Source organism: Notolepis coatsorum (assembly GCF_963971535.1).
Source record: "Notolepis coatsorum genome assembly, contig: SUPER_1_unloc_1, whole genome shotgun sequence".
NCBI classification, from domain to species: domain Eukaryota; kingdom Metazoa; phylum Chordata; class Actinopteri; order Aulopiformes; family Paralepididae; genus Notolepis; species Notolepis coatsorum.
In genome coordinates, this window is record NW_028174886.1 from 30,001 (window position 1) to 49,423 (window position 19,423).

The window sequence follows — 19,423 nt, forward strand, 5'->3', positions numbered from 1 at the left end:
GACTGAAGGGGTTCATAGAGGGTGTTGGACTGGAGATGGGAGTGGAGTTGGGAGGCAGCAATGCGTTCGAGTGTTTTGGAGAAGAAAAGAAGATTGGATATGGGGCGGTAGTTGGAGAGTTTGGATGGGTCGAGAGTGGGTTTTTTGAGGACAGGGGTGACAGCGGCGAGTTATAGCATATAAAGCCTGTGCTTTCCCTCTCAGCTCATTGACTGCTTCCTTAAAATGTCCAGTTGAACTTAGCTTTAGTCCTAAATAGGTGTAGTGTGTGATAAATGTTTTGTACCAATTACGTCCTGAGATCTGGATCTTTTCTGGAATATCATTATTTTGGTCTTTTTGGGGTTTACTGCCAGGGCCCAGGTCTGACAGTAATGCTCTAGCAGGTCCAGGCTCTGCTGTAGGCCGTCTGCTGTGGGGGACAACAGAGCCAGGTCATCTGCAAAGAGCAGGCATTGCACTTCCTGATTGTGGAGACTTACACCGGGCGCAGAGGACTTTTCTAGTATATTGGCCAATTCATTAATATAGATATTGAAGAGTGCAGGGCTGAGGTTACAGCCCTGACAAACGCCTCACCCTCGCCCTTCTCTCTCTCCCTCTCTCTATCTCTCTCTCTCTCCATCTCTCTCTCCCTCTCCCTCTCTCTCTCTCTCTCCCTCTCCCTCTCTCTCTCTCCCTCTCCCTCTCCCTCTCCCCCCCTCTCTCCCTCTCCCCCTCTCCCCCTCTCCCTCTCTCTATCTCTCTCTCTCTCCATCTCTCTCTCCCTCCCTCTCTCTCTCTCTCTCTCCCCCTCTCTCTCTCCCTCTCCCTCTCCCTCTCCCCCCCTCTCTCCCTCTCCCCCTCTCTCTCTCTCTCTCTCTCTCTAGATAGCCAGTCCAGAGGAAGGGGAGGAGGGCGTGTCTCTGTATGATAGTTGGCATAAGAGAGACAACTGGACAGATAACCGTGACGCTCCCAGGTCAGTTCTAATGTAAAAATGTATAAAATATATTTTCTTTTATTGGGCGAAATAGTATTTTCTTTATATTGTTCCTTTTCTTCATTTGACTTTATTGTAATATTTTCTTTTTAATTTGTAAAAAAAAATTAAAACGAGACAAACTTGATTTCTATGTTGACTTTCAGGGCCACATCTCACATACACTGCTCAAAGAAATAAAGGGAACACATAATCATTACAATGTAACTCCAAGTCAATCACACTTCTGGGATATCAACCTGTCCAGTTAGGAAGCAACACTGATTGTGAATCAATTTCACCTGCTGTTGTGCAAATGGAAGAGACAACAGGTGGAAATTAGAGGCAATTTGCAAGACAACCCCTATAAAGGAATGGTTCTGCCGGTGGTGGCCACAGACATTTTCCTGTCCTCATCCTTTCTGCGTGATTTTTGGTTACTTTTGCCAGTGCCCTCACCACTTGAGGTAGCATGAGGCGGTGTCTGCAAGCCACAGAAGTTGCTCAGGTAGTGCAGCTCATCCAGGATGGCACATCAATGCGCGCTGTGGCAAGAAGGTTTGCTGTGTCTCCCAGCACAGTGTCAAGAGCATGGAGGAGATACCAGGAGACAGGCCAGTACACCAGGAGACGTGGAGGAGATACCAGGAGACAGGCCAGTACACCAGGAGACGTGGAGGAGATACCAGGAGACAGGCCAGTACACCAGGAGACGTGGAGGAGATACCAGGAGACAGGCCAGTACACCAGGAGACGTGGAGGAGATACCAGGAGACAGGCCAGTACACCAGGAGACGTGGAGGGGGCCGTAGGAGGACAACAACCCAGCAGCAGGACCGCTATCTGGTCCTTTGTGCGAGGAGGAACAGGAGGAGCACTGCCAGAGCCCTACAAAACCACCTCCAGCAGGCCACTAATGTGCATGTTTCTGCTCAAACTGTGAGAAGCGGACTCCATGAGGTTGGTATGAGGGCCCGATGGCCACAAGTGGGGCCTGTGCTCACAGCCCAACACCGTGCAGCCAGATTGGCATTTGCCAGAGAACACCAGGATTGGCAGATTCGCCATTGGCATCCTGTGCTCTTCACGGATGAGAGCAGGTTCACACTGAGCACATGTGACAGACGTGACAGAGTCTGGAGACGCCGTGGAGAGCGTAATGCTGCCTGCAACATCCTCCAGCATGACCGGTTTGGCGGTGGGTCAGTGATGGTCTGGGGAGGCATATCCCTGGAGGGCCGCACAGACCTCCATGTGCTAGCCAGAGGTACCATGACTGCCATTAGGTACCGGGATGAGATCCTCAGACCCATTGTCAGGCCATATGCTGGTGCAGTGGGCCCTGGGTTCCTTCTCATGCATGACAACGCTCTGCCTCATGTGGCTGGAGTGTGTCAGCAGTTCCTGCATGACGAAGGCATTGATGCTATGGACTGGCCTGCCCGTTCCCCAGACCTGAATCCAATCCAGCACCTCTGGGACATCATGTCTCGCTCCATCCACCGTCGCCACGTCGCACCACAGACTGTCCAGGAGTTGACTGATGCCCTGATCCAGGTCTGGGAGGAGATCCCTCAGGAGAACATCCGTCGTCTCATCAGGAGCATGCCCAGACGTTGTAGGGAGTGCATACAGGCACGTGGAGGCCACACACTACTGAGCCTCATTTAGAATTGTCTTGAGGAATTTCCACAGAAGTTGGATCAGCCTGTGATCTGATTTTTCCACTTTTATTTAGAGTATGATTCTGAATCCAGACCTCCATGGGTTAATGATTTTGATTTCCATTGATCATTCTTATGTTATTTTGTTCTCAACGCATTCCACTATGTAATGAATGAACTTTGTAAAATGTTTTATTAATGTACACTGTCCCCCTTGAACAAATAAAGTAAACCTAAACCTAATAAAGATTTTCAACTGGAATATTTCATTCATCGACATCTAGGATGTGTTGTTTAAGTGTTCCCTTTATTTTTTTGAGCAGTGAACGCTCCTCTGTCAAGAGCTGTAACCACCACTGTAACAGCAGCTGTCTTCTCTCTGTAGGATCAATAAACTGGGTTCAGGCAGTGACTTTGAGGCCTACTTCATCCGGCTGGGTCTGGCTGCAGGCAGAGCAAGATACACCAAGAACAAGGTGAGACACATGTAGAAACTATCTTCACATGGAATACAGTACATACATGCAATAGACATTTACCACAAAAATACTGCCATTCATATTATTCCTGTGTTGTTGTTTTTTAGATGCAAAGCACCTCTGTGACTGTGATGTCACTAACTCACTCACTCACTCACTCACTCATTATTTCATTTATTCACTCACACTTAGTCACTCTCTCTCCCACACACACACACTTACAGTAGTCACTCTCTCACACTCACACTTAGTCACTCTCTCTCACACGCACACACTCACTCACTCACTCACTCACTCACTCACTCACTCACTCACTCACTCACTCATTATTTAATTTATTCACTCACACTCAGTGTCTCTCTCACACTTAGGCCATGTTTAGACGGATAGAGTCTCAACAGAAACCGCAGAAGTCGTCTTGCGGTCTCACTTTTAATTTTGCGTTTTTGTCTAGTGTTTTGGGAGGGAATTATTCGTGCAGACGAGGCTGTAAAAGTGAGCCTCGTCTGCACTAATAATTCCCTCCCAAAAAGCCCCGCTACACTGCCTCAGGTAGTTGAGACAACCAAGTGTGCTGTGAAGACCCGCCCTACTCTGTCTCTGATTCGCACACTGTGGGTGAGGGAATGTGATTGGACCAAAGCAGAGTCACTCACAGACAGTGGCTCCAGTCACTAGATGTGATAGCCGCTGGACTGATTCTTGTGTATTTAAATTAAATTCCTGTGTGTCTCTGTGTGTGTGTCTCTGTGTGTGTGTCTCTGTGTGTGTCTCTGTGTGTGTCTCTCTGTGTGTGTGTCTCTCTGTGTGTGTCTCTCTGTGTGTGTGTCTCTGTGTGTGTGTCTCTCTGTGTGTGTCTCTGTGTGTGTGTCTCTGTGTGTGTCTCTGTGTGTGTGTCTCTGTGTGTGTCTCTGTGTGTGTGTCTCTGTGTGTGTGTCTCTGTGTGTGTCTCTGTGTGTGTCTCTCTGTGTGTGTCTCTGTGTGTGTGTCTCTCTGTGTGTGTCTCTGTGTGTGTGCCTCTGTGTGTGTGTGTGTGTGTGTTTCTGTGTTTGTGTCTCTGTGTGTCTGTGTGTGTGTCTGTGTGTGTGTCTCTGTGTGTGTGTCTCTGTGTCTCTGTGTGTGTGTCTCTGTGTGTGTGTCTCTCTGTGTGTGTCTCTGTGTGTGTGTCTCTGTGTGTGTGTCTCTCTGTGTGTGTCTCTGTGTGTGTGTCTCTGTGTGTGTCTCTCTGTGTGTGTCTCTCTGTGTGTGTCTCTGTGTGTGTGTCTCTGTGTGTGTCTCTCTGTGTGTGTCTCTCTGTGTGTGTCTCTGTGTGTGTGTCTCTGTGTCTCTGTGTCTCTGTGTGTCTGTCTCTCTGTGTGTGTGTCTCTGTGTGTGTGTCTCTCTGTGTGTGTCTCTGTGTGTCTCTCTGTGTGTCTCTGTGTGTAGAAGACGGAGCGCTACAGCAGCTACCCGCTCTACCACAGCGTGTACGAGACCTTCGAGGTGGTGCAGAGCTTCTATGACCCGGGCTTCAGGCGGCTCCGTGCCGTGGCGCAGGTGAGGGGCGGGCTCATCTTCCGATTGGCCGACTCCACGCTCCTCCCCCTGGATGCCAACCAATACGCAGACTCGCTGGGGAGGTACACGAGGAGCATCTTCCAGTTGGCGCAGAAACACCCCGCGGAGATGGAGGCGTATCATGTGACCTTTGGTGAGCATCCCTGCCCGAGCCCGACGGGGCCCTACCCGACCCGACGGGTTTGTTTTTAAATAAATAATTCTGGCTCGCCTCGCGCTGCTTTCACTTTCTGTTTTGCGCCGGCTGTCATCAGAGATCAGAGAGTCAGAGCCTCGTGTCTCTGAGTCGCGAGGGATAAGTTAACAGATCAAATAGTAACGGGAATTAGGGAAATGGAGAGCTTTTGAAAAGTTCCCAATGCGTCTGGGAAAGCTGCATTTTTGGAAACATTTGGATGTAATTACCGCAGGGAGAACTCGAGGACAGTAAAACAGCGCTGAAGGACATCAACGGTGGATGGTGGACAAATGAACAGCAGACCGAAGTGGTTCAATTGTTGTTTGAAGTTGGAATATAGCCAGTTGGCGAACGTTTTAATTTGTTCTTGGATGTAGCAGCCGGTTGGCGAAGTTTTGTTAATGTTATTCAACGCAAGAAGTTTTTGTTGCTGACGTCAACAGCGTGGTGAGTCCTGATTTATTTTATATATAATTGGCTGCTGGTCGAGTTTTCTGTATGCTTTTGTGTCATGATGACATTAATGTTTTAGTCTGTGTCTGCCAGTACCTCTGTATACTCGCAACATCGGATGCAGTTTTTGGACTGATTGTGACGAGGCACCGTGTGAGTCAGTCTAACGCGTGCTGGGAAATGGAAATAGACGGCATTCTAATAAGAAAGACACGAAACAGGCTGTATAATGCTTGTTAGTTTTCAGCGTGATATGCGTTATTTAGATAGACCTATTGGACATTTTCGTTTTTGTTTATTAAGTTCATATAAAACCGTGTTTTGAATATTTAAAACAAATACAAATAAATTTTTTTTTTTTTAAGTCTAATATTTTTTAGAAACACGCAAACGCACGCACACACACCCATAGCAACACACACGCACACACACACACATATACACCCATCCATACATACACACACACACACACATGTGCAATGTGTCTTCTCCAGAGTCAGACTAGAAGATAGATACCAACATCACTGTCTTCTCCAGAGTCAGACTAGAAGATAGAGACCAACATCACCGTCTTCTCCAGAGTCAGACAAGAAGATAGAGACCAACATCACTGTCTTCTCCAGAGTCAGACTAGAAGATAGACATCAACATCACCGTCTTCTCCAGAGTCAGACAAGAAGATAGAGACCAACATCACCGTCTTCTCCAGAGTCAGACTAGAAGATAGATACCAACATCACTGTCTTCTCCAGAGTCAGACTAGAAGATAGAGACCAACATCACCGTCTTCTCCAGAGTCAGAGAAGAAGATAGACATCAACATTACTGTCTTCTCCAGAGTCAGACTAGAAGATAGACATCAACATCACCGTCTTCTCCAGAGTCAGACAAGAAGATAGAGACCAACATCACCGTCTTCTCCAGAGTCAGACTAGAAGATAGACATCAACATCACCGTCTTCTCCAGAGTCAGACAAGAAGATAGACACCAACATCACCGTCTTCTCCAGAGTCAGACTAGAAGATAGAGACCAACATCACCGTCTTCTCCAGAGTCAGACTAGAAGATAGAGACCAACATCACCGTCTTCTCCAGAGTCAGACTAGAAGATAGAGACCAACATCACGTCTTCTCCAGAGTCAGACTAGAAGATAGATACCAACATCACGTCTTCTCCAGAGTCAGACAAGAAGATAGACATCAACATCACTGTCTTCTCCAGAGTCAGACTAGAAGATAGAGACCAACATCACGTCTTCTCCAGAGTCAGACTAGAAGATAGATACCAACATCACTGTCTTCTCCAGAGTCAGACTAGAAGATAGATACCAACATCACTGTCTTCTCCAGAGTCAGACTAGAAGATAGACATCAACATCACGTCTTCTCCAGAATCAGACAAGGAGATAGACATCAACATCACGTCTTCTACAGAGTCAGACTAGAAGATAGATACCAACATCACTGTCTTCTCCAGAGTCAGACTAGAAGATAGAGACCAACATCACGTCTTCTCCAGAGTCAGACTAGAAGATAGACATCAACATCACGTCTTCTCCAGAGTCAGACTAGAAGATAGAGACCAACATCACTGTCTTCTCCAGAGTCAGACTAGAAGATAGAGACCAACATCACTGTCTTCTCCAGAGTCAGACAAGAAGATAGACATCAACATCACTGTCTTCTCCAGAGTCAGACTAGAAGATAGACATCAACATCACTGTCTTCTCCAGAGTCAGACTAGAAGATAGAGACCAACATCACTGTCTTCTCCAGAGTCAGACTAGAAGATAGAGACCAACATCACTTTCTTCTCCAGAGTCAGACTAGAAGATAGAGACCAACATCACTGTCTTCTCCAGAGTCAGAGAAGAAGATAGAGACCAACATCACGTCTTCTCCAGAGTCAGACTAGAAGATAGACATCAACATCACGTCTTCTCCAGAGTCAGACTAGAAGATAGACATCAACATCACGTCTTCTCCAGAGTCAGACTAGAAGATAGACATCAACATCACGTCTTCTCCAGAGTCAGACTAGAAGATAGACATCAACATCACGTCTTCTCCAGAGTCAGACTAGAAGATAGACATCAACATCACGTCTTCTCCAGAGTCAGACTAGAAGATAGACATCAACATCACGTCTTCTCCAGAGTCAGACTAGAAGATAGACATCAACATTACTGTCTTCTCCAGAGTCAGACTAGAAGATAGAGACCAACATCACGTCTTCTCCAGAGTCAGACTAGAAGATAGAGACCAACATCACTGTCTTCTCCAGAGTCAGACTAGAAGATAGAGACCAACATTACTGTCTTCTCCAGAGTCAGACTAGAAGATAGACATCAACATCACGTCTTCTCCAGAGTCAGACTAGAAGATAGACATCAACATCACTGTCTTCTCCAGAGTCAGACAAGAAGATAGATACCAACATCACTGTCTTCTCCAGAGTCAGACTAGAAGATAGAGACCAACATCACCGTCTTCTCCAGAGTCAGACACCAACTTCCTTTCTGTGCATTCAGGGGAATGTTATTCGGCTACAAGCTAGCCTAGCTCAACACAAATGAATGGAAGCGGATAGAGACCACTAGCCTAGCTCAACACAAATGAACGTAAGCAGATAGAGACCACTAGCCTAGCTCAACACAAATTAATGGAAGCAGATAGAGACCACTAGCCTAGCTCAACACAAATGAACGTAAGCAGATAGAGACCACTAGCCTAGCTCAACACAAATTAATGGACGCGGATAGAGACCACTAGCCTAGCTTAGCACAAATGAATGTAAGCGGATAGAGACCACTAGCCTAGCTCAACACAAATGAACGTAAGCAGATAGAGACCACTAGCCTAGCTCAACACAAATTAATGGAAGCAGATAGAGACCACTAGCCTAGCTCAACACAAATGAATGGAAGCAGATAGAGACCACTAGCCTAGCTCAACACAAATTATTGTAAGCGGATAGAGACCACTAGCCTAGCTTAGCACAAATGAACGTAAGCAGATAGAGACCACTAGCCTAGCTTAGCACAAATGAACGTAAGCAGATAGAGACCACTAGCCTAGCTCAACACAAATGAACGTAAGCAGATAGAGACCACTAGCCTAGCTTAGCACAAATGAACGTAAGCGGATAGAGACCACTAGCCTAGCTTAGCACAAATGAACGTAAGCAGATAGAGACCACTAGCCTAGCTTAGCACAAATGAACGTAAGCAGATAGAGACCACTAGCCTAGCTCAACACAAATGAACGTAAGCAGATAGAGACCACTAGCCTAGCTTAGCACAAATGAACGTAAGCAGATAGAGACCACTAGCCTAGCTCAACACAAATGAACGTAAGCAGATAGAGACCACTAGCCTAGCTCAACACAAATGAACGTAAGCAGATAGAGACCACTAGCCTAGCTCAACACAAATGAACGTAAGCGGATAGAGACCACTAGCCTAGCTCAACACAAATGAACGTAAGCAGATAGAGACCACTAGCCTAGCTTAGCACAAATGAACGTAAGCAGATAGAGACCACTAGCCTAGCTCAACACAAATGAATGTAAGCAGATAGAGACCACTAGCCTAGCTCAACACAAATTAATGGACGCGGATAGAGACCACTAGCCTAGCTTAGCACAAATGAATGTAAGCGGATAGAGACCACTAGCCTAGCTCAACACAAATGAACGTAAGCAGATAGAGACCACTAGCCTAGCTTAGCACAAATGAACGTAAGTGGATACATACAGAAGGGTCATAGTGTCATACAGAAGGGTCATAGGGTCATACAGAAGACTCACAGGGTCATACAGAAGGGTCATACCTTCCAGCAGGCACACGTCAGCTGCCTTACGGACACTTGCCAATAAAGTAACATTCTTATTCTTCTTCCTAGAGGCTCTGTTTTCCGCTGTGGATAATTTCACAGTTGCAGCCAGAGACTTCCATCAGCGCCTGGAGAACCTGGACACCACACAGTGAGTGAGGATCATGCAAACATTCAGCCACTAGATGGTGCTATAGATAACATTCAGCCACTAGATGGTGCTATAGATAACATTCAGCCACTAGATGGTGCTATAGATAACATTCAGCCACTAGATGGTGCTATAGATAACATTCAGCCACTAGATGGTGCTATAGATAACATTTCAGCCACTAGATGGTGCTATAGATAACATTCAGCCACTAGATGGTGCTACAGATAACATTCAGCCACTAGATGGTGCTATAGATAACATTCAGCCACTATATGGTGCTATAGATAACATTCAGCCACAAGATGGTGCTATAGATAACATTCAGCCACTATATGGTGCTATAGATAACATTCAGCCACTAGATGGTGCTATAGATAACATTCAGCCACTAGATGGTGCTAGATAACATTCAGCCACTCGATGGTGCTATAGATAACATTCAGCCACTAGATGGTGCTATAGATAACATTTAGCCACTAGATGGTGCTATAGAGATAACATTCGGCCACTAGGTCTAGAGCACCATTTATCAAATAAGGTGCATTCCACATGGGGAAATTGTAAGTAGGGAGGGGGATACTACACACCTGCAACATGTAAACAACAACATTAATTTTGGACCGCCACATTTTTTTTATGATAAATGGATTAACTCATTCACTGCCAGCTATTATCCTTATCCTGTTCTCACTGGGCCACGCTAAAAGATGTTCACTGTGCGTCACAATGTTTGCATAGCTATATCTATATTCTATATTATAGCTATGGAGACAATACTATGGCTCATTTGACAGTAACTATCTATCGTCCAACATGCAAAAAGGAGTACATTTTTTCATGTATAAGTTTGTGCGTTATCTCGTGGTGAATATTGTATAGTTTCAGAGTGATCCGGGCTAATTCCTGAAAGCTGGGTTATGGAGCGCTATGTGAATTTTGCTAAAGTCATTCGTGTTTCTCGCCTGGACACGCTACTGTTTCAAAATCAAATAATTTTTTGATGCTCTGATCGCCAGCAACAGCATTCGTTTTGAATACTACATACGTTGATCGGCTGGATCGATGTGAAATCATTGTATGATCAAGGTGGAATTGACGTCAGATAGTCCTTACCTTTGATCTGGGTTATTCCAAAAAGAATATTCCAATTGTCTGATCGCGATTTCCAGTATTGATGTCCATCGGGTCCCTGACATAATCTGGCACAACACATGCATTGAGTGTCCTGGATGCGTTCCAATGTGCTCGGATGAACCTCTAGACTTGCCTGGGGCAAAATTCTCCGCCCGGACGACATTAGATGTGACACACAGTCTGGAACAGGGTTTCAAAGGGTGGGCGATACTGCCACCTAGCAGGATCTGGCCGGTATTGCACTCTCTGGGTCTCAGTATGGCTTTTAACTCATTGACCGCCGGGGATTAGACGGGGCCCCGTTCTAGCACTGCCACGCTTAAAAAGATAGGAGTGCGTCACCTTGTGTAGGATTCAAACGCAGGACAGTGTAGGGTGAGAGAGACGAGGCAACGAGTCGACGTTCCAAAATAATAGGCTTTACTGAGCAAGACACAAGGATACAAGTTACAGGGGGACAAAACAAAAGCGAACTGTAAGCACAAAAGAAAACTTCAGCAGTGCTGGAAAACGTGGCTAGGAAGCAGGAACGGACTCACAGGGAAATACAGAATAACACGGCTGGATACAGGGGTAGACAGAACACAGCACGGGAGGGTACTGGAAACTGGACAGCACGGAAGGGTACTCGGGAGAACAGCAAACAATGGCGCAACACTGGAAACAGAGGGGCGGCACGTATAAATACAGATACTAATTATAATTGACAAGGAACAGCTGGGGGCTGACAGGCTAGGACACATGAATATCAATACACACGAATACAAGGGAAAGAGACTAGACACTAAACTAACAGGCAGGAATAAATAGAGACACAAAATAATAGGCAGCAAGGTCTTGAGCCAGGCAGGGATTAAACATTGTAAACATAACAACACTGGGAAAACAGGACTAGACCAGGACATAAGAATATACACAGGGAACACAGGGCTGGACTAGGACATCTGAACATACTGGGGAGAACACAGGACCGATAACAGATACAGGGGGAAAACAATAGAAAACACAGTCAGCAGGCTCCAGGCAATCGCCTGCAGTACCGCAAACAGAGCGCCAGAGGGTGGCAGAGGATAGTCTGTGTTCAGATAGTTCAGATTGTTCCTGAGGCGATAGTTCAGATTATGACAATAACTATATTCTATATTATAACTATGGATACAATACTATGGCCCATTTGACATCACCTATCTATTGTTCAATATGTGAAAAAGAATGATTTATTCCATCCATACGTTCCCGTGTTATACCATGATGAATATAGGTATCATTATTGCGCGGTCTGGGGTAATTCCCAAAAGGCTGAGTAATAGGCTTATACGTCAATTCTACTATAAACGTAGCCGTTTCTTGCCTGTACGCGCTATTATTCCCAAATCAAATCTATATCATAGGTATTATGTTTCATCATGAATGCATCAGTTTTTTTATAATCGTCACCAACGGCATACGTTGTGGAGTAATGTTACACACATATGTTGCGATCGGGATGAAGACATGGTTGGATCAACGCAGGATTGATATCATATAGCCCTTACCTTCACTAGGATGTACCCCAAAAAGAATATTCCAATGATCTGATCACAAGTCCCAGTATTGGTGTCGATCGTGTCGCCAACATAATCCACCACACATCATGCATCGGGAGCATTTGACGCGTCTCAATCCAATCGTTATAACCGCTCCATTCGCTCGACAAAGAAAAGGGAGCCCGTGACATTTGACCATTGACCAAGATACAAGGTCCCAAAGGGTGCTTGATACCGCCGTCTAGCTGGATGCGGCCGGTATTGCACTTTGGCGATCTACGTGAATGGCACAGAATGAGTTAATCAATAATTAATTAAAGCAATACTTTTAAACCTTTCTAAAAGCTCTGTGGATGTTTGATCTTTATTTATCTCGAACAACCATAAACACACAAACTTGAAATAACAAAAAATGACAAAAAATTATAATAATAATAATAATAAAATAAAATACAAATCAAATAAAATATATCTTCCTAGACATGGAAGCAATTGTCAACATAGCTCAAGACAAATGGTTTTGTTCGAGAACGGACAGAAAGCATCAAAGCTTATCTGGTCCTGCCCCTTCCTTACAATATCATATTCATATGTAATAAGTTATCTATCAATATCAAAAATAATATACCTATCCACTGCGTGCGTGTGTGTGTGTGTGTGTGTGTGTGTGTGTGTGTGTGTGTGTGTGTGTGTGTGTGTGTGTGTGTGTGTGTGTGTCTGTGTGTGTCTGTGTGTGTGTCTGTGTGTGTCTGTGTGTGTGTCAGTGCTCTGCAGGTTCGTATGGTGAATGATCAGCTGATGTACCTGGAGCGAGGCTTCATCGACCCCCTGGGCCTCCCTGGAAGACCCTTTTATAGGTGACTCACACACACACACACACACACACACACACACACACACGCACACGCACACGCACACGCACACGCACACACACACACACACACACACACACACACACACGGTTGGGAAGGCAACCGTCAAAATCAAACCCACCCTTTCACTGCCACACGACAGCCAGTTAACCCTTTCACTGTGACAATACAGAAGGTTAGCCGTTTACTATCACACAACCATCCGCGGAGCTAATGATGCTAATGATGGAGCATCGCCGTCGGTTGTGTGATAGTAAAGGGTTAACCTTCTGTCGTGTGGCAGTGAAAGAGTTAAAGGAACACGCCAACATTATGGAACATCATGTGCTCACCGTCTTCACCGACGAGTCCGGTGAGATTAGATAAGATACCAGTCTCCTCTCTGGGCGCCCAGTAGGGGGCGGCAGAGTCACGGTGGTGATGCAGTGGTCAACACTGTCGCCTGACAGCTAAAAGGTCCAGAGTTCGATTCCCCGCTTGGGGACCAGGTGGCCGCGTTGCCACAGGTACCCAGGTGGGGGGGTATCTCCCGGGCCTTTCTGTGTGGAGTTTGCATGTCCTCCCCCCCCCCTGTGCTCGCAAGGGTTTCCCCACCAGAATATAAACCCAATGGAAAAACATGCACAACAGATCGCTAACGCTGTCGCGTCCCTGTGTGTGTCGCTGTGTGTGTTCCTGTGTGTGTGTGCCGCCCATCACATGTGTGTGTCGCTGTGTGTGTTCCTGTGTGTGTGTGCCGCCCATCACATGTGTGTGTCGCTGCATGGCGACATTGTCAATGTGTGCAATGAATAAAGACTTCTTCTTCTTCTTCTTTAGAAAGCTATCCGGCTGCAAGCTATAGCCTAGCTTAGCACAAATTAATGGAAGCGGACACGGACCACTAGCCTAGCTGTCCAAAAACACTTCTCCTTGCGTTTTAAACTAGGCTAGTGGTCCGTATCCGCTTCCAATCATTTGTGCTAAGCTAAGCTTTCTACTGAAGGCACAGAGAGGACATTGGTATCTATCTTCTTGTCTGACTCTGGAGAAGACGGCACGTTCCCACAATGTTACCTTGTTCCTTTAACACTAGCACAGCCGACAAGGGGTCACATGACCCCTAGGCATTTTCAATAAATGTGTCCTCGTCACTCGGTCGAGCTCCAGCTCTGTCACTCAATGACTTTTCCTAAAAGTACCCGTTTTATCTGCAGCACGGTTTCTGAAATTTCCAAATGACTTCAGGAAAATGGAATTAGAACGTTATTCCAGCTATTTCTGCAGCTATTTCTGCTGAGCGGCCATCTTTCCCCCCTGATTTGCTGGCTTCAATTCCTCTTTTTATTAGGTTGTTTATTGATATATATATATATATATTGTATGTATCATGTATGTATATATATTTATATACATTATGTGTCAGGATAAAACAATAAACATAATGAAGATATGAGCCATGTTTAACGTCCTCATGTCTAAACACCTCTGGTCTCCGTCTGTCTCCTCGTCCCAGACACGTGATCTTCGCTCCCAGCAGTCACAATAAATATGCAGGCGAGTCGTTCCCGGGGATCTACGATTCGCTGTTCGACATCGAGAGTTCGTCCAATCAGGAGAAGGCCTGGGAGGAAGTGAAGCGGCAGATCAGCATCGCGGCCTTCACCGTCCACGCCGTCGCCATGACGCTGACCCCCGCCTGACCCCCGCCATGACGCTGACTCCCGACTGACGCACGCACACACATGCACACACATGCACACACGCACGTGCACACAGAAAGACTTGATTCAGCAATCATGTATGACACAAACCAGAGTTGACTTGTCAATCACCCGACAGTTAAACACTCACACTGTGACACACACACACACACTTGACACACACACATACACACCATGACACACACACATACACACACCATGACACACACACATACACACACCATGACACACACACACACACCATGACACACACACATACACACCATGACACACACACATACACACCATGACACACACACATACACACACACCATGACACACACACATACACACCATGACACACACACATACACACACTTGACACACACACATACACACCATGACACACACACATACACACACCATGACACACACACATACACACACCATGACACACACACACACTTGACACACACACATACACACCATGACACACACACATACACACCATGACACACACACATACACACACACCATGACACACACACATACACACCATGACACACACACATACACACACCATGACACACACACATACACACACCATGACACACACACACACACACTTGACACACACACATACACACCATGACACACACACATACACACCATGACACACACATACACACACCGTGACACACACACATACACACCATGACACACACACACACACACCATGACACACACACACACCATGACACACACACATACACACCATGACACACACACATACACACACCATGACACACACACATACACACACCATGACACACACACACACACACACCATGACACACACACACACACACCATGACACACACACATACACACACCATGACACACACACATACACACACCATGACACACACACACACACACCATGACACACACACATACACACCATGACACACACACATACACACACCGTGACACACACATACACACACACCATGACACACACACACACACACCATGACACACACATACACACACACCATGACACACACACACACACACCATGACACACACACATACACACACCATGACACACACACACACACACTTGACACACACACATACACACACCATGACACACACACATACACACCATGACACACACACATACACACCATGACACACACACATACACACACCATGACACACACACACACACACCGTGACACACACACATACACACCATGACACACACACACACCATGACACACACACATACACACACCATGACACACACACATACACACACCATGACACACACACACACCATGACACACACACATACACACCATGACACACACACATACACACACCATGACACACACACACACACACCATGACACACACATACACACACACCATGACACACACACATACACACACCATGACACACACACATACACACACCATGACACACACACATACACACACCATGACACACACACATACACACACCATGACACACACACACACACACCATGACACACACACATACACACACCATGACACACACACACATACACACACCATGACACACACACATACACACACCATGACACACACACATACACACACCATGACACACACACACGTGACACACACACACACGTGACACACACACACGTGACACACACACACACACACACGTGACACACACACACACACCGTGACCAGGGTGCCAACCATGGGTAAGCTGGGTGAGCCATCAGCTCCCCTAGATCAGACATCAGCTCCCCTGAAAACATGATTTGTGAATTTTTGGGGGGTCTCTAAATTACTGAAAATAAATGCTACTCTTGCCATGCATTTCTCATTTTTCTGTAATTTTCTGTATCATCACCGTGTATAATAATAAACGTATGCTATTTTGATGTATGATTAATGATTTGCGCACTAATTCACACACACCGTAATATGGCAACATGCATGCTATTCTTGCAATTACCATTGGGAGCGCGGCGGCGCTGCAGCCTGCAGGCACGGCACAAATCAAACTTGACCCACGTTGTAACCTGTGACTTGTTGACAGTGATAGTTTGACAGGTAAATAAGGTCACTCAGGAATGGATAATGTCGAAACGAAAAATGCAACAAGTAAGCCTTTTAACCAATTTTGGTTTCACGAAGAAAGTGAAGCAGCCAATCGACTTGACAGAGCAGCAGGAGGCGGGATCATCTACAGGCGACGCCGTTACACCTGCTGCTGCGGTGGGGACTATTATGTCTCTGACAACGCCCGGTGACCGTGCCGGCGCCTGCGGTCGTATCAGAACACAGGATAGGCAGAGAGAAGAAGCTGGAGATGGGGGTAATTTGGGTAACAGCTCGTCAGAAGAATTAGATGAAGATGCTGAAGATAACCACCCCACCACCACCACCTCCTCCGAGTCCTCTCAGACTCTCCCGCCAGCGGCAGGGAGGGGCAGCCCGGGCAGGGTTGGAGGAGAGGAGGGGCTGGTGCTGCTGCCGGCTGGAGCAGCCAGCAATGGAGAGAGTGGAAGATCCGTTGCCCATGGCTGTTCCCTAAAGGCCTCTGCATGCTACAGAAACTTCAAAGCAACTGCAACACAACATCGACAAAGCAACAGTGTTGCAGACATTCTGCCTTTATGCTTCTGCAAAATCGACGCGCAAAGTTAGTTTAACTAAAGTTAGTTTAGGTTCGTGTTAACGTTAGATAATGTACAAAATAAACGTATTTCCGGTGCTTTTAGACATCGCTCTTTTATTTTGAAATCCCCCGACAGGAAGTGTTATAGTGTCTGTTGCTAGCAGCTTAACTTCTGTTGCCCGTTTCTGTGCTTTTCGAGCTAACGTAACATTCGTTTCCAAAGGAGAGGAGAGAAAGACCTCGGCTCAAACATGCAGCTCAAACTACCTGTTGGAATAAATTAATTTATTGATGTTTAACTTGTCCCTGTGTGTGTCCAGTCATTTCGACTAGCAAACGTTGTATTTAACGTTACCTCAGGATACCATTGTATTTAGTTGGTTAGCTATGTAGCTAATGTGGATAGCATTTTGAATAGCACCAATGCTAGCTGGCTGGCTACAGCTTTATTTACTAAATTATGGAGGCTTTTTAATCGTCAAGGTAAGAGAGGATTTGTCATGATCAACTGAAGGCGTATGCTATGGAACAATATGTGCTTGGGTTTTCAGAAAAAGGCCAGCTATGATGCTAATTATTTAGCTAATATTGATAGCATAGCTTGCTGGCTACAACAATGGCGGATGGTATTCCTCCCTGCGGGACCAATATTATTCTATGACAGCCCCGCCCCCATTCACTACCAACCAATCACTGCTACGCAATACCAACGCAACGGGTGTTTAGATTAGATTTTGGAGACAGGCGCAACACAGTCTACAAGACCCTCTGCAACAACCGCGTTGAAATCGCGCTGATGTTGTGTTGAAGTTGCTTTGAAGTTGAGTAGCATGTAGAGGCCTTAAGGATGGAAGCTTGGGTTGCACAGTATGTAGAGACGCAAAAAGTCTCATTCTTTCTGAAAAGATAATTGGCACACATTTATCAGAAGAGTGGATTAACGGGGATGTGAATGCAAATGCACAGAACAACTTGCGAACCACAACAACAACAAGTGAGTCTATTACAATATGTGTTCTGTACACTGTAGTTACTGAAACTGATTGAATATATGACAAGATTCAAGAGGTTTATTTGTCACATACATACATACACAAGGCCTACTACAGGCTACAGTATGTCTGCGATCACAGTATCCTCCGACAGTCCGACTCCTCCCTGCGAGTACTATGTACTCAAGACTGTAGCACTAGTTCCACACTGTTGGACAAACAATGGACCTCATGCACCAACGGACTTACAACAAAGGTTACGGACAAATTTCGTCGTAGCTCCACTTACGACCTTTTCGGGACGATGTTGGCACCAACGGTTCCTTCTCAGGGATTCATTCGTAGCTAAGAGCAGGATTTACGAGCGCGGAAGAGCAGTCGGACAGACTGGTATGTGCTGTGTTCTTAAGGGATTTATATGGGCGTTCATGTCGATTCTACAGACATCCTCGGAATTAAATAATTATAATAATAATAAATATGACAATCTTTGTCTCATTAAAAATTATGTTTTATATTTACAGTCATGCCTCAATGAGGCATCGTGATGTCCTAAAATAAATAAAAGCACCACGCCAACACTGCAAATTACAGTGAATAAATAAATAAATAAATAAATAAATAAATAAATAAATAAATAAATAAATAAATAAATAAATAAATAAATAAATAAATAAATAAATAAATAAATAAATAAATAAATAAATAAATAAATAAATAAATAAATAAATAAATAAATAAATAAATAAATAAATAAGAACTAAACCCAATCAGCTATGGAGCTAACAGAATAAAGACACTAACAAACAAATACAGAGGACTCACGTGTATACTTGTGGAATAACACGATACAGCCGAGTGTAATATCTGCAATGGAAGTATTTCTAGGGGTGGCAGCAACACTGCAAACTTCAACACCACAGACTTAATTAAACACGGAGTATGCCGAGTTTATACGTGCAACGAATGCCAAGAGGAAAAGTTTTGCCGCAACAGCTAATGTAGCTGGAAACCATTCGGAAGCGTGAGAAACACCCTGCAGACGCTGGGAAAGCTGGCAAAGCTGATAACCAAATGTATTGTGCAGGATGACCAGCCCCTTTCTGTTGTTGAAAATGTACGTTTCTGACACTTAGCTTCATGTTGCCAAACCGGCATTTTATCTCTGACAAGCTGGATGTAGCCAATTACTTAAAAATGTTCTTCACAGACATAGCCACAACACTGGTAAACAAACTACCCTCCCACTC

The 19,423-nt window shown here is 45.4% G+C and overlaps 1 protein-coding gene across 1 annotated transcript in view; it reads left to right on the forward strand.

The window, feature by feature from the left end:
* The window catches only part of naalad2 (N-acetylated alpha-linked acidic dipeptidase 2), a 44,813-nt gene extending 29,900 nt beyond the window's left edge, over window positions 1–14,913 (forward strand). Inside the window, exons 6-11 of the mRNA XM_084338482.1 lie at window positions 870–961; window positions 3,011–3,101; window positions 4,530–4,794; window positions 9,197–9,278; window positions 12,706–12,798; window positions 14,309–14,913. Coding sequence (XP_084194608.1) covers window positions 870–961; window positions 3,011–3,101; window positions 4,530–4,794; window positions 9,197–9,278; window positions 12,706–12,798; window positions 14,309–14,495 — 810 coding nt within the window. The 3' untranslated portion in view covers window positions 14,496–14,913. The remainder of the gene's footprint in view (window positions 1–869; window positions 962–3,010; window positions 3,102–4,529; window positions 4,795–9,196; window positions 9,279–12,705; window positions 12,799–14,308) is intronic.
* The last annotated feature ends 4,510 nt before the right edge of the window (window positions 14,914–19,423 follow it).